The 24,865-nt window shown below is 38.5% G+C and overlaps 1 protein-coding gene across 10 annotated transcripts in view; it reads right to left on the reverse strand.

The window, feature by feature from the left end:
• The window catches only part of LOC103564643 (regulator of G-protein signaling 22-like), a 165,397-nt gene that overhangs the window by 57,706 nt on the left and 82,826 nt on the right, over positions 1-24,865 (reverse strand). For 7 of the 10 annotated variants that reach the window (XM_070631856.1, XM_070631855.1, XM_070631852.1 and 4 more), the window contains 3 exons: positions 22,095-22,209; positions 20,538-20,660; positions 19,634-19,735 (listed from right to left, as the gene is read on the reverse strand). In XM_070631856.1, the coding sequence (XP_070487957.1) occupies positions 19,634-19,735; positions 20,538-20,660; positions 22,095-22,209 (340 nt within the window). The remainder of the gene's footprint in view (positions 1-19,633; positions 19,736-20,537; positions 20,661-22,094; positions 22,210-24,865) is intronic. The other 3 variants (XM_070631857.1, XM_070631854.1, XM_070631853.1) reach the window with 1 other exon arrangement.

Consider the following 24,865-nt stretch of genomic DNA (forward strand, 5'->3'; position numbering starts at 1 on the left):
ATAGAAGCAACAAGAGTCTCTCACTAGAGCATTAGGCCAGAATATTTCCAGGTTGTCAAATTACTGGGTGGAGATGTGAAGAGTAAGACACTTTCAAATGTCAAGATTTCATCTACCTATGGTTAAAGATACTGAAAAGATTTGAGATTTAGTCTAAAGTTGTTGATATGAATAAAATAGAACAGTATGATTTTTTTGTTGAAGAGTTGTCATCCAAAAGAGAGAGATTTATTTTGTATTGCTTCACAGGGCAGGAATAAGACCAAAGGATGAAAGCTTTTGGCTTAAAAATGAGGGGGAAAAAAGTAGTTCCCTCCCTCCTACAGGTATTTGAAAAGAAGCTGATGATTATTTAAAAAAACAATAACCAACTGTTATCTGCTGGTAAAGAAAGAAGTTATTTAATCTCCAGTTAAGATGCTAGTATCTGGTTTTATTTTAAACGTAATTGAAGTAACTCAGTAATTATCTCTCTCCCTGACCAGAGAGTAAGTTCTTTAAGCCAAGAAATTGTCCTAATCATCCTTGTATTCACAGAACATTACTTGGCACATAGCAGGCTCTCAGTGAATGTTAATTAATAAGTAACAGAACACTGCAAAAGATATTCTTAAAAGGCTGTGATTCTATGAAGTATATTTTGATTTAAGTTGTATTTTGAAACTTAGAATAAGTTATGGTATTGGTCGAATGAATAGCTATTGACTTAGGAGCTATTGTTCTTCCATCCTATTTTCTTCAGTTTTCCAAATGCCTATCTTCCTTCCCCACTACCCAGGTAATTGACAGAAACTTAAGTACTGACTCTAATAATAATAATACCTACTTATTCCATAGAGTGCTCTATATTATATTATGAAATATTTCCACCCTCAATGTCTTATGCAATTCTTACAAAAATCCTATGAGGTAGACATGAGAACTTTCATATGGTAGAGGAGGTAAAGTTTAGCACTGAAGTGGGTTCTGCATCTCAAGTTTGAGCTTAATTTTACTCCTAGCTACAAAATCCTGGCAAGGTTAACATTTCAGAGATCTAGTTTTCTTTTATCTATAAAAAATAGAATAAAAATGCCTCATATGTTTACGATGGGTATTAAGCTAGAAAATACATGACTGCTTCTTACAGAGACTGCCTTTCCTGGTACTTTGGCAGGCTAGATTACTTAAAAACTCTTCCTCTATAAAATGCCTAGAAATATTAGATAAAGTATAACAAATATCCCTTTAAATGCATGGTTGACACAGTAAGGAAAATCACCAGAGGCCAAAATTATTACACAGTGAACTGAAAACCAGAGTGATAAGCATGAGCTGACGATGGGACTACCACAGGGAAGCCAAGGATGTCGGCTATAAGAGTCACGGAGTACAGGAGACAAGGCATTGGACCCTCACAAGGTGAAAAAGTTACACTGAGACCCACACATACACCAAGGTCCTTGAAGGAGTATACACAAAGCAAAACATAGAGTGGGAAAAACACGTACATATATACACCCACCAAACCCAGGAAATAAAAAAGAAGCTTGCCTGTCTTGGCCCAAACTCTATGTAAAAGAAAAATATATCTCCTGAGAATTCATTATTGCGAGTTTACCACCATGTGGGATTGGTTTTCAAGATAACCCTTGGCAAATGAGGAAACTCCAAGATGAAAAACTAGCATTAAAAACATGCCTAGCAGAAGCACATAGATAAAAACCTCACTAAAGAGCTCATAATTCAAAATTACAAAACACACAAGGAAAGAATCCACCATGTCAGCAGAAATAAAAAAATAGTAGAATTACTTCTCCCAAGAACTACAAATCACAGAATTATTAGATACTGTAGAAGGCAGACTCTAGGGTGGCTCCCATGAACACAGTGTCTCTTAGTGTTCAACCCCTTCATAATCTTCTACCTCCAAGTGTGGGCGTAATGTGTCACTTGCTTCTAACCAACAGAATACACCAATAGTGATGAGATTTATATAATTGTGTGTATGTGATTATGTTACATAAGATGGTAATGCCTATCTTACTAAGAAAGTCTCTCCCTTGCTGGTTTTGGAGAAGCAAGCTGGCATATTGTGAGCTGCCAGATGGAGAGGGCCACATGGCACAGAGCTGAGGTGGCCTCTAGCTGACAGCCAGCAAAAAACAGAGTTCTCGGTCTAGTGGCCGGTAAGGAACTGAATGCTAACAACATGTAAGCACTGAAGCAGATCCTTCCCCATTTGAGCCCCAGATGAGAAACCAGTCCTGGCTGACATCTTGATTTACAGCCTTGAAGAGGACCCAGCAAAGCTGTGCCCAGACTCCCTATCCATATAAGCTATGAGATAATAAACGTGTGTTGTTTTGGGCCACAAAGTTATGATAATACTGTTATGCAGGAATAGATTACTAACACGGCTATAGATTATAATACATGTTTAAAATGCTTAAAGACGTAAAAGAAGAAATAAAACACATGGAGAAAAAAAGTAAGACCAAAAAAACAGTGGAAAGATTTGAAAAACACAAGTAGAATGCCTAATAACAAAAAACTTAATTACTAAAATGATTTAGTTCAATGGATGGGTTAAACAGCAGATTGAAATCTGCTGAAGAAATAATAGATGAACTGTAAAACAGATCAAAGGGAAGTGATCTATTTCAGTATACTACATTAAAAGATGGAAAAACTTGGGGGGGCTGGCCCCGTGGCTGAGTGGTTAAGTTCGCGCACTCCGCTGCAGGCGGCCCAGTGTTTCGTTGCTTTGAATCCTGGGCACGGACATGGCACTGCCCATCAAACCATGCTGAGGCAGCGGCCCACATGCCACAACTAGAAGGACCCACAACAAAGAATATACAACTATGTACCAGGGACTTTGGGGAGAAAAAGGAAAAAATAAAATCTTAAAAAAAAAAAAGATGGGGAAGAAGATCCAAGATGGTGCCATGAGTAGTCCTCCTTGTCTCTCCCCCTTCGAGTCTACCATTATTTGGACACTCATCGCTTAACAAAGGATATCCAGATAGCATCTCAGGACGTCTGAGAGACCCACGCAACTATACATCGGAAGGCGGACGGACTTCCCTCTGGGAGGAGGTGGAGATAGGTGAAAACTCTCCGACCCCGACCAAACAGCGTAGTACCTGCAAGCGGCTTTCTTCCAACGGACACCCCCAGAAGATCAACACACACCTAGGGCAAGAGCGAGCACACACCAGAAGAGCGACGGTGGAAACAGGTGACCAGAGCCCTACCTAAACTCCCCGCAATTACTCCTAAATGCAGAGGGAAACTCCAGAGTTACACACTTGAGCCCGCGGGGAGAGTCTCGCCCTGCCATTGGCGGGGAGATCCCACCTGGTGTCCACAGAACCTGGAGGGTCCCAGAGAGAATCACAGAGGGTGCGGTGGCCCCCCGGCTGCCACTGCCTGCAAGGCAGGGCAAGGGATTGCCGGAGATCTCGGAGAGGACTGGGGCTGGGTGGAGTTCCAGAGGCCAGCTCCATGGAGTGGGGGACAAGCTCCAGAGTTCCGACGGGGCAGCAGACAAAACTCTCCGTCTGCCATTAGCGGAGGGGCTCTGCCCAGCATCCACAACACCGGGAGGGTCCCGGAGACGAGAATATCAGGCAGGGCAGCAGCCGACCAGCTACCACTGAAATCAGGATCTCCGGCTATCCTCCAGACAGGGCAAAGGGCTCCCCGAGTTCCTGGGGAACAGGACTGGGGCTGGGTGGAGTTCCAGTGACCCGGCTCCGTAGCCTAGGGGGAAACCCTACAGGCTCACAGCAGCCTCAGCGAAAGCCTCTGCACAGCACTAGTAGAGAGCACGCATCCGACAGCCACAAGGCTGGAAGACCCCGGGACAAAAGTAGCATAGTGAGGTGAGCTAACCACAGACTGTAGAAGATGCCAATAGCTCTGCTGCGACCCATAGTGGACAAGTGAGATTTTGTGGGTGCCGACAGTGATGGAGCGGCAAATATAAGTGATCCTACCCCTGGCCGCTGGAAAAGCCCATAACACCGTTGCAGACCCCAAGGAGGGAGCATGTCTAGGTGGGCTGCAACAGTAGGCACCAGCAGCCTGAAGCTCCCCCGTGACGGCCCTCATGGCAGAAGAGGGAATCCAAAGGACCACTGTGACTACAAGGAGGGGCCCAGGCCCAATTAGCAACTGCAGATAGGGTTCCTGGTTGGTGCAGTATAAACAGCTGCTCCCCCACCACACCAGCAGAAACAAGTGGAAGGAGCAACTAAACTCTATCTCTATGCGGAGGCACAAATCTACAACATCAAGCAATATGAAAAAATACATTAAATCTCCAGAACAGAAGGAAAATAACAAATACACAGAAAACAATCCCAAAGAAAATGAGATATATAACCTAAATGACAATGACTTCAAAACAGCCATCATTAAAATACTCAATGAGTTAAGAGAGAATTCAGATAGACAACTCAACGAGTTCAGGAGCTATGTCACAAAAGAGTTTGATACGATAAAGAAGAACCAAACAGAAATACTGGAAATGAAGAACACAATAGAGGAGATTAAGAAAAATCTAGATGCACTGAACAGTAGGGCCGATAATATGGAGGAAAAAATTAGCAATTTGGAAGATGGGAATATAGAAATGCTGCAGGCAGAGGAGGAGAGAGAAGTAAGACTAAAAAGAAATGAAGAAACTCTCCGAGAATTATCAGACACAATTAGGAGATGCAACGTAAGGATTATAGGTATACCAGAGGGAGAAGAGAAGGAGAAAGGGGCAGAAAGCCTATTCAAAGAAATAATGGCTGAGAACTTCCCAAATCTGGTGAGAGAGATGGATCTTCAGGTGACAGAAGCCAATAGATCTCCAAACTTTATCAATGCAAGAAGACCAACCCCACGGCAAATAGTAGTGAAGCTAGCAAAAGTCAACGACAAGGAGAAAATACTAAGGACAGCCAGGCAGAAGAAACTAACCTACAAAGGAACCCCCATCAGGCTATCAGCAGATTTCTCAGCAGAAACTTTACAGGCTAGAAGAGAGTGGAATGATATATTCAAAAATCTGAAGGACAAAAACCTACAGCCGAGAATTCTCTGCCCAGCGAAAATATCCTTCAAATACGATGGAGAAATAAAAACTTTCCCAGATAAAGAAAAATTAAGGGAGTTCACTGCCACAAAACCTCCTCTTCAGGAAATCCTCAGGAAAACCCTCATTCCTGAAAAATCAAAAAAAGAAAAGGGGCTACAAAACTAAGAGCAGAGGAGATAAGTAGAAGGACAACAACAGAGAGTAGCAGCTCTTCATCAGAACAGATTAAACCATGGGACGAGAAACAAAGGAAATTGAAGAAAACCGGAAAACAAGACATAAAATGGCAGTGGTAGGCCCCCACATCTCAATAATCACTCTACATGTAAATGGATTGAACTCCCCAATCAAAAGACACAGAGTGGCAGGATGGATCAAAGAACAAGACCCAACAATATGCTGCCTCCAGGAAACACACCTCAGCCCCAAAGACAAACACAAACTCAGAGTGAAGGGATGGAGAACAACACTCCAAGCTAATAATGAACAAAAGAAAGCAGGTGTCGCTATACTAATATCAGACAAGGTAGACTTCAAAGCAAAACAGATAAAGAAAGACAAAGAGGGACAGTATATAATGATAAAAGGGACTCTCCACAAAGAAGACATAACACATAAATATATACACACCCAACACAGGAGCACCAAAATTTGTAAAGCAACTCTTAACAGAACTAAAAGAAGACATCAACAACAATACAATAATAGTAGGGGACCTCAACACACCATAAACACCAATGGACAGAACATCCAGACAGAAAATCAACAAGGAAATAATAGAATTAAATGAAAAATTAGACCAGATGGAATTAATAGATATATATAGAACACATCACTCAAAAACAGCAGGTTACACATTCTTCTCAAGTGCACATGGAACATTCTCAAGGATTGACCATATTTTGGGAAACAAAGCAAGCATCAATAAATACAAGAGAGTTGAAATAATATAAAGCATCTTTTCTGGTCATAATGGTATGAAACTAGAAATCAACAACAAGAAAAAAGCAGAGAAAGGTGCAAAAATGTGGAGACTAAACAACACGCTTCTGAGCAAACCATGGATTATTGAAGAAATTAAAGAAGAAATCAAATATTATCTGGAGACAAATGAAAATGAGAACACGACATACCAAATCATTTGCGATGCAGCAAAACCAGTCCTAAGAGGGAAATTCATTGCAATACAGGCTCACCTCACTAAACAAGAAAAAGCTCACATAAGCAACCTCAAATGACACCTAACAGAACTAGAAAAAGAAGAACAAACAAAGCCCAGAGTCAGTAGAAGGAGGGAAATAATAAAAACAAGAGCAGAAATAAACGATATTGAAACAAAAAAGACAGTAGAAAGGATCAATGAAATAAAGAGTTGGTTCTTCGAAAAAATTAACAAAATCGACAAACCTTTAGCCAGACTCACCAAGAAAAGAAGAGAGAAATCTCAAATAAATAAAATTAGGAATGAGAGAGGAGAAATCACAACAGATACCAATGAAATACAAGGGATCATAAGAGAATACTATGCAAAACTATATGCCAACAAATTGAACAACCTAGAAAAATGGACAACTTCCTAGACTCCTACAACCTCCCCAAACTGAATCAGGAAGAAATGGAGAATCTGAATAGGCCAATCACAAGTAAGGAAATAGAAACAGTAATCAAAAACCTCCCCAAAAATAAGAGTCCAGGACCAGACGGCTTCTCTGGAGAATTCTACCAAACATTCAAAGAAGACTTAATACCTATTCTTCTCAAACTATTCCAGAAAATTGAGGAAGATGGAGTACTCCCTAACACATTCCATGAAGCCAACATCACTCTGATCCCCAAACCTGACAAGGACAACACAAAGAAGGAGAACTACAGGCCGATATCACTGATGAACATAGATGCAAAAATCCTCAACAAAATTCTGGCAAACCGAATACAGCAATACATCAAAAAGATTATACACCATGATCAAGTGGTATTTATACCAGGGACACAGGGATGGTTCAACATCTGCAAGTCAATCAACGTGATACACTACATCAACAAAATGAAAAACAAAACCACGTGATCATCTCAATAGATGCAGAGAAGGCATTCAACAAGATCCAACACCCATTTATGATAAAAACCCTCAATAAAATGGGTATAGAAGGAAAGTACCTCAATATAATAAAGGCCATATATGACAAACCCACAGCCAACATCATACTCAATGGACAAAAACTGAAAGCCATCCCTCTGAGGACAGGAACAAGACAAGGGTGCCCACTTTCACCACTTCTATTCAACATAGTACTGGAGGTGTTGGCCAGAGCAATTCGGCAGGAAAAAGAAATAAAAGGAATCCAAATAGGTAATGAAGAAGTAAAACACTCACTGTTTGCAGATGACATGACCTTCTATATAGAAAACCCCAAAGAATCCATAGAAAAACTATTGGAAATAATCAACAACTACAGCAAAGTAGCAGGGTATAAAATCAACATATATAAATCAGTAGCATTTCTATACACTAACAATGAACTAACAGAAAAAGAACTCAAGAACTCAATCCCATTCACAATCGCAACGAAAAGAATAAAATACCTTGGGATAAACTTAACCAAGGAAGCGAAGGATCTGTACAATGAAAACTACAAGACTTTCTTGAAAGAAATTGACAACAACATAAAGAGATGGAAAGACATTCCATGCACATGGATTGGAAGAATAAACATAGCTAAAATGTCCATACTACCTAAAGCAATCTACAGATTCAATGCTATCCCAGTCAGAATCCCAAGAACATTCTTTACAGAAATTGAACAAAGAATCCTAAAATTCATATGGGGCAACAAAAGACCACGAATTGCTAAAGCAATCCTGAGCAAGAAAAACAAAGCTGGCGGAATCACAATCCCCGATTTCAAAACATACTACAAAGCTACAGGGATCAAAACAGCATGGTACTGGTACAAAAACAGGTCCACAGATCAATGGAACAGAATTGAAAGCCCAGAGATAAAACCACACATCTATGGACAGCTAATCTTCGACAAAGGAGCAGAGGGCCTACAATGGAGAAAAGAAAGTGTCTTCAACAAACGGTGCTGGGAAAACTGGACAGCCACATGCAAAAGATTGAAAATTGACCATTCTTTTTCACCACACACCAAAATAAACTCAAAATGGATCAAAGACCTAAAGATTAGGCCTGAAACAATAAGTCTTCTAGAAGAGAATATAGGCAGTACGCTCTTTGACATCAGTTTCAAAAGAATCTTTTCGGACACTATAACTCCTCAGTTGAGGGAAACAATAGAAAGAATAAACAAATGGGACTTCATCAGACTAAAGAGCTTCTTCAAGGCAAGGGAAAACAGGATTGAAACAAAAAAACAGCTCACTAATTGGGAAAAAATACTTACAAGCCACTTATCTGACAAAGGGTTAATCTCCATAATATACAAAGAACTCACATGGCTTAACAACAAAAAAATAAACAACCCGATCAAAAAATGGGAAGAGGACATGAACAGACATTTCTCAAAAGAAGATATAAATATGGCCAATAGACACATGAGAAGATGTTCATCATCGCTAATCATCAGGGAAATGCAAATCAAAACTACACTAAGATATCACCTTACACCCGTTAGACTGGCAAAAACATCCAAAACCAAGAGCGACAAATGTTGGAGAGGTTGTGGAGAAAAAGGAACCCTCATACACTGTTGGTGGGAATGCAAACTGGTACAGCCACTATGGAAAACAGTATGGAGATTTCTCAAAAAGTTAAAAATAGAAATACCCTATGACCCAGTCATCCCATTACGGGGTATCTATCCTAAGAACCTGAAATTGGAAATCCCAAGAGTCCCTTGCACCCCTATGTTCATCGCAGCATTATTTACAATAGCCAAGACGTGGAACCAACCTACATGCCCAGAAACTGATGATTGGATAAAGAAGATACGGTATATATACACAATGGAATACTACTCAGCCATAAAAAAAGACAAAATTGGCCCATTCGCAGCAACGTGGATGGACCTCGAGGGTATTATGTTAAGCGAAATAAGCCAGTCAGAGAAAGACGAACTCTATATGACTCCACTCATAGATGGAAGTTAACATATTGACAAGGAGATCTGATCGGTGGTCACCAGGGAAAAGGGGGAGTGGGGGAGGGCACTAAGGGGGAAGTGGTGTCCCCACAACATGACTAACAATAATGTACAACTGAAATCTCACAAGGTTGTAATCTATCATAACATTAATAAAAAATAAAAATAATTAAAAAAAATGGGCAGGGGACATGAACAGACATTTCTACAAAGAAGATATATGGATGGTCAGTAGACACATGAACAGATGCTCATCATCACTAATCATCAGGGAAATGCAAATCAAAACTACACTAAGATATCACCTTACACCTGTTAGAATGGCAAAAATATCCAAAACCAAGAGTGACAAATGTTGGAGAGGCTGTGGAGAAAAAGGAACCCTCATACACTGTTGGTGGGAATGCAAACTGGTTCAGCCACTATGGAAAACAGTATGGAGATTTCTCAAAAAGTTAAAAGTAGAAATACCTTATGACCCAGCCATCCCACTACTGGGTATCTATCCTAAGAACTTAAAATCAGCAATTCCAAAAGTCCAATGCACCCCTATGTTCATCGCAGCATTATTCACAATGGCCAAATCATGGAACCAACCTACATGCCCAGCAACTGATGATTGGATAAAGAAGATATGGTATATATATACAACGGAATACTACTCAGCCATAAAAAATGACAAAGTCCTCACATTCACAACAACATGGATAGACCTTGAGGGTATTATGTTGAGTGAAATAAGCCAGACAGAGAAAGGCAAACTCTGTATGACTCCACTCATAGGTGGTAGTTAACATATAGACAAAGAGAACTGATCGATGGTTACCAGGGGAAAGGGGGGTGGGGGGAGGGCACTAAGGGTGAAGTGGTGTACCTATATCATGACTAATAATAATGTACAACTGTAATTTCAAAAAAAAAAAAAGATGGAAAAAAACTTGGGAGGTGATGCCAGCATCACGTGAATGAGTTGTTCCCTTTGTCTCTCCCCTCTAACTTGCAACCAACTGGACATCCATTGATCAACAGAGGATTTCCTACACAGCATAACAAGGCACATAAGAGATCCAGGTATCTGCACTGCAGGTATCTATACTGCAGCTGCAGATGGGTGGACTGGACTCGCAGGAGGCAGTAGAACTAGAGGAACAGCCCCCTACCCCATCCCCCGGCAGAGCAATCCAGGGCACAGATTCTCCACACTGGCCGGCATGCCTGAAAGAAAACAGGCACAGCTTGCTACCTGCCCGTCTCCCAGACGACTTGGCTGCTTGCCTGTGAGTAGTCCTGAAGAGGGCAGAGAAGGCAGGCTGGCTTGCTACTTGCCCATCTCCCAGCAAACTCAGACTACTCACCCAAGAGTGGTCCTGGTGGGGGTGAAGAAGCCAGGCCAGCTTGCTCCTTAGTCTCCCAGCCGATGTAGCCTGTTCACCTGTGAGTAGTCCCAGTGGGGACAGAGAAGGTGGGCCAGCTTGCTACCTGGCCATCTCCCAACAGATCAAGTATGTACGCCCTCTCCCCCAACAGTGACAAGGTCTTTCCAACAGTGGACATAGTATACAAAACTCAAGTTTTCCTGGCTGGGGCAATGTACTATGACCTGAGTTTTCAAAGCATACCAGCTAGTGCCAGAGACCAGAGGCTGCACAGTAAGCAACAACAAAAACCTCATCCTTGGCCCCTGCTCCTCTGCCAGCAGTGGCAGGTGGAACCCACAACCAGAGGCTTCAGGAATCACAGCAGAACCAGTGACCCAGCCCCCAGTGGTGGCATCCCTGACACGAGCTTCACCAGCAGGAGGGGGCTGCATACAATTCCTCCAGTCCCCAAGCTCCCAGCAATGACAGTGACACCTGTAAACCCAGCACCCCTGGCAACGAGCACCCTCAGACAACTCAGAAGCAGCAGCACAGGTGCATGGGGAAGCAGCATCCAAGCCCGTGCAGAGCCCATGGAGAGTCAGTGGAGGAATACAAGACGCAGGTGACCCCAGAAGCAGCAGAAGTGCTCGTAGCCTGGTGACCCTGTTGGCAACACTTGAGAGCAAAGTGAAGGCACTGGCAACCCCAGAGGCAAAAGTGGCACAAGGAGGGCACTGATGATGCTCCTGGCAGAGGTAGGAGAGCGGGGAAAGTATGGGCTCTCAAAAACAACCAGGAGCAGCACAGAACCAAAGAAACCAAAGCTGTACTCAAATAAGAAAGGTAGTAGCTACCACAAATTATAGGAGCAGAGGTTCAATTCATCAAATACCATGAAGACCTACAGTAACATGGCAGAAGAGAAGGAGAATGACAGTCTCTAGAAATCAAACTTGAAGTCATAGAAGATTACAATCTGATTGACAGAGAATTCAAAATAGCTCTCATAAACTCAACAAGTTACAAGAAAACTCAGAAAGAAAGTTCAATGAGCTCAGGAATAAAAGTAACGAACAGAAGAACTACTTCACCAAAAGATTGAAACTCTAAAAAAAACCAAATAGAAATTCTGGATATGAAGAACACAATAAATGAGATGAAAAATAATGCAGAAAGCATAAAAAATAGAGCAGACCATATGGAAGACAGAATTAGTAAGCTCAAGGACAGAAACCTAAAAATGAGTCAGGTGGAGGAGGAGAGAAAGCTAAGATTTAAACAGAATAAAGACATACTTTGAGAAATATCTGACTCGATTAGAAAAAGTAACAAAAGGATTATAGGAACCCTAGAAGGAGAAGAGAGGGAGAAAAAAGCTGAGAGCTTAGTCAAAGAAATAATGGCTGAGAACTTCCCAAATCTGGGGAAGGGTCTGGACATGCGAGTACTTGCAGCTAATACAACTCCTAATTATTTCAATGCAAAAAGACTTCCCCAAGGCATATAATATTAAAACTGTCAAAAGCCAATGACAAAGAAAATATATTAAGAAGAGCAAGACAGAAGAAAATAACCTACAAAGGAACCCCCATCAGGCTTTCAGCAGATTCTCAGCAGAAACCCTACAGGCTAAGAAAGAATGGAATGATACATTTAAAATACTGAAAGAGAAAAACTATCAGCCAAGAATACTCTACCCAGAGAAATTATCTTTTAAATATGATGGAGAAATAAAAGCTTTCCCAGCAAACAAAAGCTGAGGGAGTTCATCACCACTAGACTTGCCTACAAGAAACATTGAAAGGAGTCGTCCTATCTGAAACTAAAAAGCAAAGGTTTACAAAACCTTGAGTAAGGAGATAAATAGACAGAGTCAGAAAATTGCAGCTCTATATTAGAATAGTTTAGCAAATACTTAATTATAACATAATGGATAAAGGGAAAGAAAGCATCAAAAATAACTATAAACATTTCAATTTGGTCACAAATTCACAACACAAAAAAGAATAATTTGTGACAACAAAAACAGAAGGGGAAGAAGAAAATGATGGAACCTGCATAAGCTAATGGAGATAAGAGGCTATCAGAAAATAGACTATCTCATCCAAGAGATCTTTTATACAAACCTCTTGATAACCACTAAACAAGAAATCAGAGCAGAGTCAGAAATCAGAAAGAGAAAACTCAGAAAACCACCAAACTGAAATGGCAGAAATACAAGGGAAAAGAAACAACGGAAATATAGAACAACCAGAAAACAAGAGATAAAGTGACAGTACTAAGCCCTCATAATCAATAATCACTCTAAATATAAATGGGTTCAATTCTCCAATCAAAAGACACAGAGTAGCTGGAAGGATTAAAAAATAAAACCCTATTGGGGTCTTGCTGCCTCCAGGAAAAAGATCTCAGCTTTAAAGATAAACATAGGTTCAGAGTGAAGGGATGGAATATAATATTCCAAGCAAATGGCAAGCAAAAGAAAGCAGGTATAGCTGTACTGATATCAAATGAAATAGACTGCAAGATAAAAAATGATAAGAGACAAAGATGGGCATTATATAATGATAAAAGGGACATTCCAACAAGAAGACATAACATTTATTAATATATATGCACCTAACACAGGAGCATCAAAGAATATAAAGCAACTATTAACAGACAGCAAGGGAGAAATTGACAGCCACACAATAATAGCACAGGACATTAACACCCCACTGACATTGTGTGGATAGATCATCCAGACAGTCAATAGGGAAACACTGGCCTTACATGAAACACTAAACCGGATGGACTTAATAGATATATATAGAATATCCCATCCCCAAACGGCAGAATACACATTATTCTCAAGTGCACATGGAATATTCTCAAAGATAGTCCGTATATTGGGAAACAAAACAAGCTTCAATAAATTTAAGAAGGGTGAAGTCATATCAAGCATCTTTTCCAACTATAATGCTATGAAACTAGAAATAAACTACAAGAAGAAAGCTGGAAAAGTCACAATTATATGTGGAGACTAAACCACATGCTACTGAACAACTAATGGATCAATGAAGAAATCAAAGGAGAAATAAAAAAATACCTGAAGACAAATGAAAATGAAAATACAACATACCCAAACTTACAGAATACAGCAAAAGTGGTACTAAGAGAGAAATTTATAGCAATACAGGTCTACCTCAAACATCAAGGAAAATCTCAAATAAACAAGCTTACACTATACCTAAAAGAACTAGAGAAAGAAAAACAAAGCCCAAATCAGTAAAAGGAAGGGAATAATAAAAATCAGAGCAGAAACAAATGGAATAGAGACTAAAAGGACAATAGAAAGGATCAATGAAAAGAAGAGCTGATTCTTTGAAAAGTAAACAAAATTGACAAACCCTTAGGCAGACTCACTAGGAAAAAAAGAGAGAGGGCTCAGGGGTCAGCCCAGTGGTGTAGTGGTTAAGTTCACGTGCTCCACTTCAGCAGCCCAGGGTTCACAGGTTCAGATCCCAGGCACAGACCTACACATCAGTCATCAAGCCATGCTGTGGCAGCATCCCACATACAAAATAGAAGACTGGCACAGACGTCAGCTCAGGGACAATCTTTCTCACAAAAAAAAGAGAGAGAGAAAGAGCCCAACTAAAATCAGAAATGAGAAAGGAGAAATAACAATGGATTTCACAGAAATACAAAGGATTATAAGAGAATACAATAAAAAGATATATGCCAACAAACTGGATAACCCAGAAGAAATCGATAAATTCCTTTTTTATCCATTTTTTAAATCATTTTTATCCAGAGAATCATACAACCTCCCAATACTGAAATAAGAAGCAGAAAACCTGAGTAGACCAATCACAAAAAAAAGAGACTGAACAGTAATCAAAAACCTCCCAAAAAACAAAAGTCCAGGACCAGATGGCTTCTCTGATGAATTCTACCAAACATTCAAAGAAGATTTAATACCTATTGTTTTCAAACTCTTCCAAAAAACTGAAGAGGATGGGATGCTTCCTAACTCATTTTATGAGGCTAACATTACCCTGATACCAAGACCAGACAAGGACAACACAGAAAAAGAAAATTATAGGCCAATATTGATGAACATAGAAGCAAAAGTCTTCAACAACATACTGGCAAATCAACTGTGACAATACATTAAAAGGATCATACACCACAATCAAGTGGGATTTATTCCAGGGATGAGGGGATGGTTCAACATCTTGAAATCAATCAATGTGGCACACTACATTAACAAAATAAAGACTAAAAATCACATGATAATCTTAGCAGATGCAGAGGAAGCATCTGACAGGATCCAACATCCACTTATGATAAAAACTCTCAGTAAAATGGATACAGAAGGAAAGTAGCTCAACATAATGAAGGTCAGATATGACAAACCCACAGCCAACATCACACTCAATAGTGAAAAACTGATAGCTATTCCTCCAAGAACAAGAACAAGACAAGGAAGCCCACTCTCACATAGTACTGGAGGTTTTAGCCAGAGCAAATGGCAAGAAAAAGAAATAAAAGGGATCCGGGGGCCAGCTTGGTGGGCAGTGGTTAAGATCGCATGTTCCACTTGGGCTGCCCAGGATTTGACAGTTTGGATCCTGGGTCCAGACCTACTGACTGCTTGTCAAGCCATGCTGTGGCAGGCGTCCCACATATAAAGTAGAGGAAGATGGGCACAGGCCCAGTCTTCTGCAGCAAAAAGAGGAGGATTGGCAGCAGATGTTAGATCAGGGCTAATCTTCCTCAAAAAAAAAAAAAAAAGAAAGAAAGAAAGAAAAGGGATCCAAATAGGAAAGGAAGAAGTAAAACTGTTACTATTTGCAGATGGCATGATTCTATATATAGAAAACCCTAAAGAATCCACCAAAAAACTATTACAAATAATCAACAAATACAGTAAAGTTGCAGGGTACAAAATCAACATACAAAAATCAGTTGCATTTCTATACACTAACAACGAACTAGCAGAAGAGAAGTCAAGAATACAATCCCATTTACAAGTGCAACAAAAAGAATAAAATATCTAGAAATAAATTTAGCCAAGGAGGTGAAAGATCTATACACTGAAAACTATAAGAGATTATTGAAAGAAATCAAAGAAGACATAAAGAAAAGATATTGCATACTCATGGATTTGAAGAATAAAGACAGTTAAAATGTCCATATTACCTAAAGCAATCTACAGATTCAATGCAATCCCAGTCAGAATCCCCATGACATTCTTCATTGAAATAGAACAAAGAATCCTAAAATGTACGTGGAACAACAAAAGACCCCAATAGCCAAAGCACTCCTGAGAAAAAAGAACAAAGCTGGAGCATCACAATCCCTCACTTCAAAATATACTACAAAGCTACAGTAATCAAAACAGCATGGTACTGACACAAAAACAGACATACAGATCAATAGAACAGAACTGAAAGCCCAGATATAAAACCACACATCTATGGACAGCTAATCTTCAACAAAGGAGCCAAGAACATACCACGGAGAAAGGAAAGTCTCTTCAACAAATGGTGTTGGGAAAACTGGACAGCCATGTGCAAAAGAATGAAAGTAGACCATTATCTTACACCCTTCACAAAAATTAACTCAAAATGGATGACAGACTTTAATGTAAGATCTGAAACCATAAAACTCCTAGAAGAAAATACAGGCAGTACACTCTTTGGTATCAGTCTTAGCAGTATCTTTTCAAATACCATGTCTACTCAGGTGAGGGAAACAAAAAAAATACAAACAAATGGGACTACATCAGACTACAAAGCTTCTGCAAGGCAAAGGAAACCACGAACAAAATGAAAAGACAACCCACCAACTGGGAGAAAATATTTGCAAATCATATGTCTGACAAGGAGTTAATTTCCAAAATATATAAAGAACTCATACAACTCAACAACAAAAAAATAAACAACCTGATCAAAAACTGGGCAGAGGATCTGAACAACATTTTTCCAAAGAAGAGACAGAGATGGCCAACAGGCACATGAAAAGATGTTCAATATCACTTATTAGGGAAATGCAAATTAAAACTACAATGAGATATCAACTTATACCTATCAGAATGGCTATAATTAACAAGACAAAAAATAAGTGTTGGAGATGATGTGGAGAAAAGGGAACCCTCATACACTGCTGTTGGGAATGCAAACTGGTGCAGCCACTATAGAAAACAGTAAAGAGATTTCTCAAAAAGTTAAAAATAGCAATACCATATGATACAGCTATCCCACTACTGGGTATTTTTCCAAACAACATGAAACCAACAATACAAAGAGATTTATGCACCCTCATGTTCACTGCAGCATTATTCACAATAGCCAAGACGTGGAAGCAACCCCAATGCCCATCAACTGATTAACGGATAAAGAAGATGTGGTATATATAAACAATGGAATACTACTCAGCCATAAAAAAGACAAAATTGTCCGATTTGCAACAACATGGATGGACCTTCAGGGTATTATGTTAAGCAAAAGAAGCCAGAGAAAGACAAATACTGTATGATTTCACTCAAACGTAGAAGATAAACACCTGGATAAGGAGAACAGATTACTGGTTACCAGAGGGGAAGGGGGTGGGGGGTGGGCAAAAGGAGTAAAATGGCACAAATGTATGGTAACGGATAAAAACTAGACTATTGGTGGTGAGCACCATGCAGTCTATACAGAAACTGATAGATAATAACGTACACCTGAAATTACACGATGTTATAAACCAATGTGATCTCAAGAAAAAAAAAAGCTGTACGACTATGTGTGAGCAATCTAGGCTCTAAATCTTAGCAGTGATAGATGCTCCCATGGAAAGCTGTTGTTAGAGTCAAAGACTATTTCTGCACTATGGTGGTGATCCCTTTTCTCCTTCCAAAACCATTTCAACTGGTTTCTACCTGTGCACTATTCGATCTGGAAGGCATGCAGTGAAATCTTCAGGGCATGCCCAGACTGTAGTTCAAACTCTTGGACCATAGTTAGTCATGCTAAATCATTGTCACTAACCCAACATCTACTCTGCCTATAGATATTTCTGTAATACTTCACGAGGCAATAAAAGTTCCAGGTATGTAATTTGCCTACTAGCATACAGGAAAGCATATAAGTCTCTTGGAATCAACTCTTGATCTCCTACCATACAGCGTGGTGGATATATAAAAACAATATAAAATCAAGTTCATAGCAATTTTAACATAGTGCCAGCTGATTATATTCTGCCATTGGCATTATGAATCAAAGGATCTGTATTGTAAATGTACCTTTGAAGAAAGACATACAGCATTTCCATTATAAAGAAATGAATGGCATTTCATACTGCAAAATAAATCTGTAGGATTATGGTATTAGAGGCAATTCTTATATCTGGAGGCACAGAAATCTTAGATAATTAAAACCTAAACCAATTTAGACAGATGCTCCACTAACCAAAAAATAAAATAAAGCAACCAAAGGTGCAAAAAGCAAACAAGTAAAACAAAATCACATGATTTGCTCCTCTGATTTCCCCCTATTCACCTAAAAGCAAATGTCTCCATTGCTCCCAGAGCCCTACTCTGCTTTGACTCACCAAAAGAGAACCAAGAGGAGAATAAAAAGTTTATGGGCCTTGATAATCCCAAAACAGAATCATCGATCTCAGAATAACCAAAACTTGACTGCATCCTGTTTCATAATCATTTATAGCTGGCTGAATAACATCATTACTGAGAACGCATAAGTCTACCAAGCTCAAACACAATCTCTGCTTTTACAAGTGCATGAAAATATGGTGATTACAAGAAGAAAAAAAGCCCATGTAATTGAGCAGCTGAAGATTTTTGGAGGAGTACACTGTGTAGTAGTGAAAACATAATAAAAATAACAGATGGTACTTTAGCAGACAGGGCCAATAGGTTAGGGGGAGGAGGATAAGTAGAGACTAACAGGTTAAGGATTAACAAGCAGAAGAGCCAACTGTGTGGTCTCAGAAAATGGTACTTGCAAATTAGACATATGATTTCATGGAGCCAGATCGGGGCTATGTAGGAGCTGAAGCCTTTATTCTCACGGTAAAAAGTACAAAGCTCTGTCAGCTGATTTACAAAGCGTAGTTATTAATGCCAGAGTCAGGGTGGTGGAAGTAACAATAAAAATCCAGCAGTACTCTCTGATGTCCTGAATAAGATTATAATAAGATAATAAATAATATGACAAAGCTAATCTCCTCCACATTGGTTAGGGAGAGGGTCTCTGGAATGGGGTTACTCCAGATTATAAGAACCACATAAGTGGTCAACAGATATAGAAGCGATTAGCAGATTTCTAGGCTTGAAGACTTCTCGCCATAAAAGATCCTCAGAATAAAAAATTGAAAAGATAAGTCAGTTTGAGTCATAATTCTATTCTCTTTCCTTCTCCCGACAAAAACAGGCCACTTTCTCTGTCTCCCTTAGCAGAGAATCCTCTGTTCTTCCTCCTATATTGCTTTTTTTTCTTCTTCCTTTATTTTGCTTCAGGGTGGTCTTCAGATGTTCTTTTCTCCACTTCTGAGAATCTGTCTTAAATGGTGTGTAGCACAGAAGACCAGGCGATGACACAGGGCCTACACCACACACAGTCAGTCAACATCCTTTCCCGCCCCTTCAACAGGTCAACAGCCTAAGTATACCCAACAATTGATTTCTGCAGAAAGCTCGGAGAACAGCTTTGGTCAATGCCTCTGCTCCCAATCACTTCAACGATTCATTACACGTCCTCTCTTAGGGTTCCCTCTTAAGTCATTCACAACCAAACCAAAAATGCACAGATTAGAAAAAAGACAGGATGTCCTTTATTGGAAGAACAAGTGAAAAAAAACAAGTAATTGGTAGCAAAGAGAAAACAAAGCAAACCAAATAAAATAGATAAAACTGAGAATACACAAATCAGATTATAAAACAATATTCTGCTGACATTATTTAAATAAAGTAATCCCATGGCAACAATTTAACTGCTGCCTTTTTGCCTCCACTCCCAGATTTCTCTTATTTGGGGCTGAACACAACTGTTCACTTCTCTGTGTACTTAGAGCTTCACATTGAACCAACGTTATTTACCACTTACTTGGGCTTGCTTGCATACTTTAAAAGGGTGAAGCGTTTCTTGGTAGAAAAGCTGATGATAAGCCTGTAGGTCAAACCAAAAGTACACACTGTTCTTCCACAACTGCAGATGGAAAAAGTACATAAACTATTACCACCCAATTACTAAAGCTCTACAAAGCTCTAATTTCAAATATAAATAATTGTTTAGCTCCTTGGTGTTACCATAAATCAGGCTCAGTTTAAGGCAGTTTTATCTCCTATCACAAACTGGCAACATAGAAAATATTTATTGGTATTGTCACTAGAACATTACATTTTTGCATGTATGCCTCTCACATAATTGGTCATTAAAACAGCAAGTGTTCTGGTTAACAATTAAAGAGGAATCACATATTTCTAGTATGAAACCAAAATCTGGAGGTATTTTGATATATATGGGCAAATGTACACCATACCAGAAATAAACACTACTGTAATAACTGAGCCAGTGAAATACTTTTCATTTGAGCAAAATGAAGACTGTTTGTAATTAAAAAAACAAACAAACTGGAAATAAGCTTGCCACTATCAATTGTAATTCATAATCATTAGAATTATTAAAAATAAAAATTAAAGGATTGATAGAAATCAACTCTGAATTTACTATATATTACATTGAAACAAAATTATATGATAATAAACTATTGTTAATAATGCAAGTCAATCCTTGTCTATTTACTTGTAATTTTAGTAGGATAATGAACCAAAGATAATTATAATTGAGATGTTTAGATTCTTACTAAATATTTAGTATGAAATTTCTTACTAGAGGAGATGGGAATTTTAACATCAAATATAATTATTTGAGCACTGAATTATTTCAACCTCTCATTTTAAAATGAAGTTAAAAGTATAAAATTATATTTAAAACAATTATTTTCTACCTTGTTTCCTGAATGCTCACAGAATTTAGTAAAGAAAAAGCCAGCTCTATTTTCTACATAAAGAGATTGCAACAAATTTTCCATGTCAAATCCTCCCAAGGCACCATCTGCCATGGTTTTAACCTAGATAGCAAAACAGAAGTCCATTACCCACCCAGAAACACTGTAATTTTTTTACAACATTGTACAACAGGGTTCATAAATTCTGTCATTCTCCCACTGGACTATTTCATTTTCTTTTGTATCAAATATGTAATTAATGCAGCATGTTTGCATATGACTGTCATATAGATTAATTTATGGAGCCAACTATTGCAGCAGAGTTCATTCCAGTATAAACCAATCTGATTTAAAAAAATGTTAAACCTCAATTATTTTCATGTTGCAGACACAGTGATACCATTTTAGGAGTCTTCCAAATCTCTGTTGGTGGCCTCTTTCCTACATGTTTACTGTTATTTTAGCCTTGAGGTGCTGCTATAATAGCTACAAGAGAGTTATAAAAAGAACTATCTTCAAGGCCTCTCAGTGCTGCTCATTAACTGTCCGTAGGGGGTCCCTCTTTGGACAGTCTCACCCCACACAGGTCATGGCCTTTAGACTGTAAATGGCAGTATAAGTTCTCATAAAACTTGCTATTTATGGGTTTCTCTGCCAACAATGCTGGCAACTCTAATACTGTGCTTGAAACACAGAAAGCTGGCTATTTTTCCAAGCACAAGAGTGACTTTAGAATATGAAAGGGGATCCACTATTCACATGAACTCTTTGCTATTTGTTGTGTGGAACTCAGTCTTCCTTATAATCTTAAGATAATTGTGGCATGAACAATTTAGAGTCTAAGTAAGCTTTTTGCTCTGTGTATGTTACAGTGTCTCTCTGCCACTCTTTTTATCCACAACTAAACAAATCCTGAGGTGAGAATATAATCTTTTTATTGTATTTAACTATTGGCATTCCAAAACTAAAAAATCTTTATTTTGGTAGGAAAAAAATCCTAATTAGAAGAAAAGAAGAACTGTGTGCTTAGAATAAAATAAATTGTTATACACCCTCACATTTAAGTGTTCAGACTATATTGGGACTACCAAGGTTTCTACCCAAAGTATAATCCTTAGGGAATACAAAATGTCATCCAGAACTGGTGTATGAAATCCACATTATTAAGGTACCACACTCTGGAAATACTCTGCTTTATAAAAATTCTAAGCTTCTCAAACATGACATCAAACACTATTTTTTTAAATCAAAAACGTTAAAAATTTAATAAAAATCCTAGAGGGTCTTATTTTGTGTCTGAAGTGTCATTATACCAAATCAGAACACAGCTGTTTTTGAAAACAGTAATCAATGGAGTATATAGCAACATAGCACTTCAAAAGGAAACACAGATTAATTTTTTGGGTAAAATTCCTTTTGCAAAGAAAAAATAAAATGTGGTGTTTAGTTTTATATTTAGAAGAAAATATAATGCTAAATCAATAAAAATTCTCTAAAATCAGGGGACATTGATTAATTAAATGAGGAATCAGATGAATCATTTCTCAAAATACTTACCAAAGGTTCTTCTGTATAAGTATATTTTCTATCCAGCTGGGGCTTCAAACATTCAGAAATGTCAGCAAAAGATGTTAAACGAATAACTTTGCTGCTTTCTGACCTCTGCCTTGACCTAAATTATAGAGATGAGAACTAACTGATCAACAAACATATTTTGAGCATCTTTGGTATACATGGCACCAAATATTAAGAGTGCTTCTGAGGATATGAGAGAATCAGAAAAAAAACGTATGAGCATCAGGTCTAGCCCTCAAGAGGTAGTTGAGAAAAATAAGTACAGTCCTACAGAAAGATAACTCTCAATAAAATATGTGCTGCTTGAATGAATTCAAGAATATATTACAGATACCAAATGACTGGGATGAATAATAAATACTATGGGAGTGTAAGAATGAGAAGTCCCTTTAAGCTATATTAGTAACTAAATAAAGGAGATCTTTCCTGAAAAATGAATATGAGGTATTTTTGTGTATATATGCGGGGGGGGGGGGTGTTTGTTTATAAGGGTTCTTTAGATGGGGAGAATAGTGTGAATAGTAAGCAATATATGGAGGTGGGTAGGGAAAGTCTTGTTTTAAAGGTAGCAAATTAATTAATTTGCTTAGGGCAAGAGGACACTAACAGTGAACACTACATACTACATACTAAACACTATACTAAATATAATTCATATTATCATATTTAATCCTTACATACTACATACTAAACACTATACTAAATATAATTCATATTATCATATTTAATCCTCACAACAGGTAGGATTCACAAGGATTTATGTATGGTAGTTTGGGGTGAGATAACGAAACACTTTGGAGTTAGACTAACAACTTTGGACACTATCTTTTTATATTTTCCTATCCAGCTCCCTTTCCCATAACCCACTGCAATTACTCAAACCTTATTTTCCAGGTCCATAAAACACGCCTGTTCCACCTCACCAATCTCTCTCCACTCCAATCCACCAGGAGATTACTTTGCAAGTTCTTCTTAGAGAAAATGTAGGTACAACATGCTTCAGTTTCCACTCCCCCATGAAGCAGACACTGTTGATTGATTGGCTAACTCAACACCCATTCCTAGTGACATGCTTCTTTAACCAACACCACTGAGATACTGACAAAGCTAAATATTCACTTTGCAAGACTCTCTTGCAGAGAGGGATAGTCACATGACATAGTTGTGACTAATAAGATATAAAATGAAGTCTGACGGGGAGATTCTAAGAAAGCTTGCTTTCCTGACCAAAGGGAGCGGATTAATGAAAATCACCTTTCCTCCTTCTTTATGATTTGAAAGCCTGATGTCAGGAGCTGTAATACCACTGACTAGGAAGGAATGGTCAAGAGTACTACAAAGATTTAGGCCTAATACTTCTGATCCGGTAAACCAATTCTGGTATTTGCCTACCCTCATATTTCTTGTTCTGTGAGAAAAATAAGTTCAATTTGCCTAAGCCATTGTTAGTCAAGTTTCCTGTTATTTGCAGATGAAAGTGTTGTGTTTTTTTTTCTGCTTTTTCTTCCCAAATAGAGGGCACAAATTACTTAAATCAGGAATAAAAAGGAAACATCACTACTAACTTTACAGAAATTGAAAGAATTATGAAGGAATACTATGTACAACTGTACGGTAATAAATTAGATAATTAGATGACATCAACAAATTCCTGGAAAGACACAAATTACCAAAAATGTATAGACCTATAACAAGAAACTAAATCAATAATTTAAAATCTTTCCACAAAGAAAAGGCTAGGTTTGGGGGCTGGCCCCGTGGCCGAGTGGTTAAGTTCGCGCGCTCCGCTGCAGGCGGCCCAGTGTTTCGTTGGTTCGAGTCCTGGGCGCGGACATGGCACTGCTCATCAGACCACGCTGAGGCAGCGTCCCACATGCCACAACTAGAAGAACCCACACCGAAGAATACACAACTATGTACTGGGGGGCTTTGGGGAGAAAAAGGAAAAGAATAAAATCTTTAAAAAAAAAAAAAAAAGAAAAGGCTAGGTTCAAATGGCTTCACGGATGAATTCTACCAAATGGCACCAAATTCTTCCAAAATTAGAAGAGGAGGGGATACTTCACAGCTCATTCTAATTTTTTACTCATAGTTGATTTCTCTTCTGGGCTCCAGATTTATATTCAACTTTTTTGGATATGTATATCCCAACGTAGTTATTATCTTAATTTTACACATAATTTATTATAGTTTTATAATTTATTATAGTTTTAAAAATTAAGATGTAATTCACTTAACATAAAATTTGTGTAGTCAAGGATGTGGAGAAACATAGATCCCACATAGTTTTATCTCTTCGTTCAAATGTACCTTAGGATCTATCTTCATTCATTCAACAAATATTAATTGAACACATTCTGTGTGCGAGACACTATCTAGACACTGGAGCACTCGCCTAGGCAGTGCCCCAAACTGAACTTATCTGCCTCCTCTAATCCTGCCTTTCCTCCTTCTGAAGATAAGTTCACAGAAAATCATAGAAACATAATTCTTAAACATAGTGTGTTGTTGATGGTATTGTAAAACACACACTGTCACACACGCTGAAAGCAGTATAAATCGTTACAACTCCTATGAAATGCAATCTGATAATATCTAGCAAAACTTAAAAAGCACATGAACTTTGACTCAGAAATTTTACTTCTAGGAATTTATCCTGCAGATGTGCATACACGTAAAATATAGCAAATGGACAAGAATATCCACTGCAACATTGTTTGTAATAACAAAAAATATTGGAAATAATATCCATG

The sequence above is a fragment of the Equus przewalskii genome, chromosome 8 (assembly GCF_037783145.1).
Source record: "Equus przewalskii isolate Varuska chromosome 8, EquPr2, whole genome shotgun sequence".
Taxonomy (NCBI): Eukaryota; Metazoa; Chordata; class Mammalia; order Perissodactyla; family Equidae; genus Equus; species Equus przewalskii.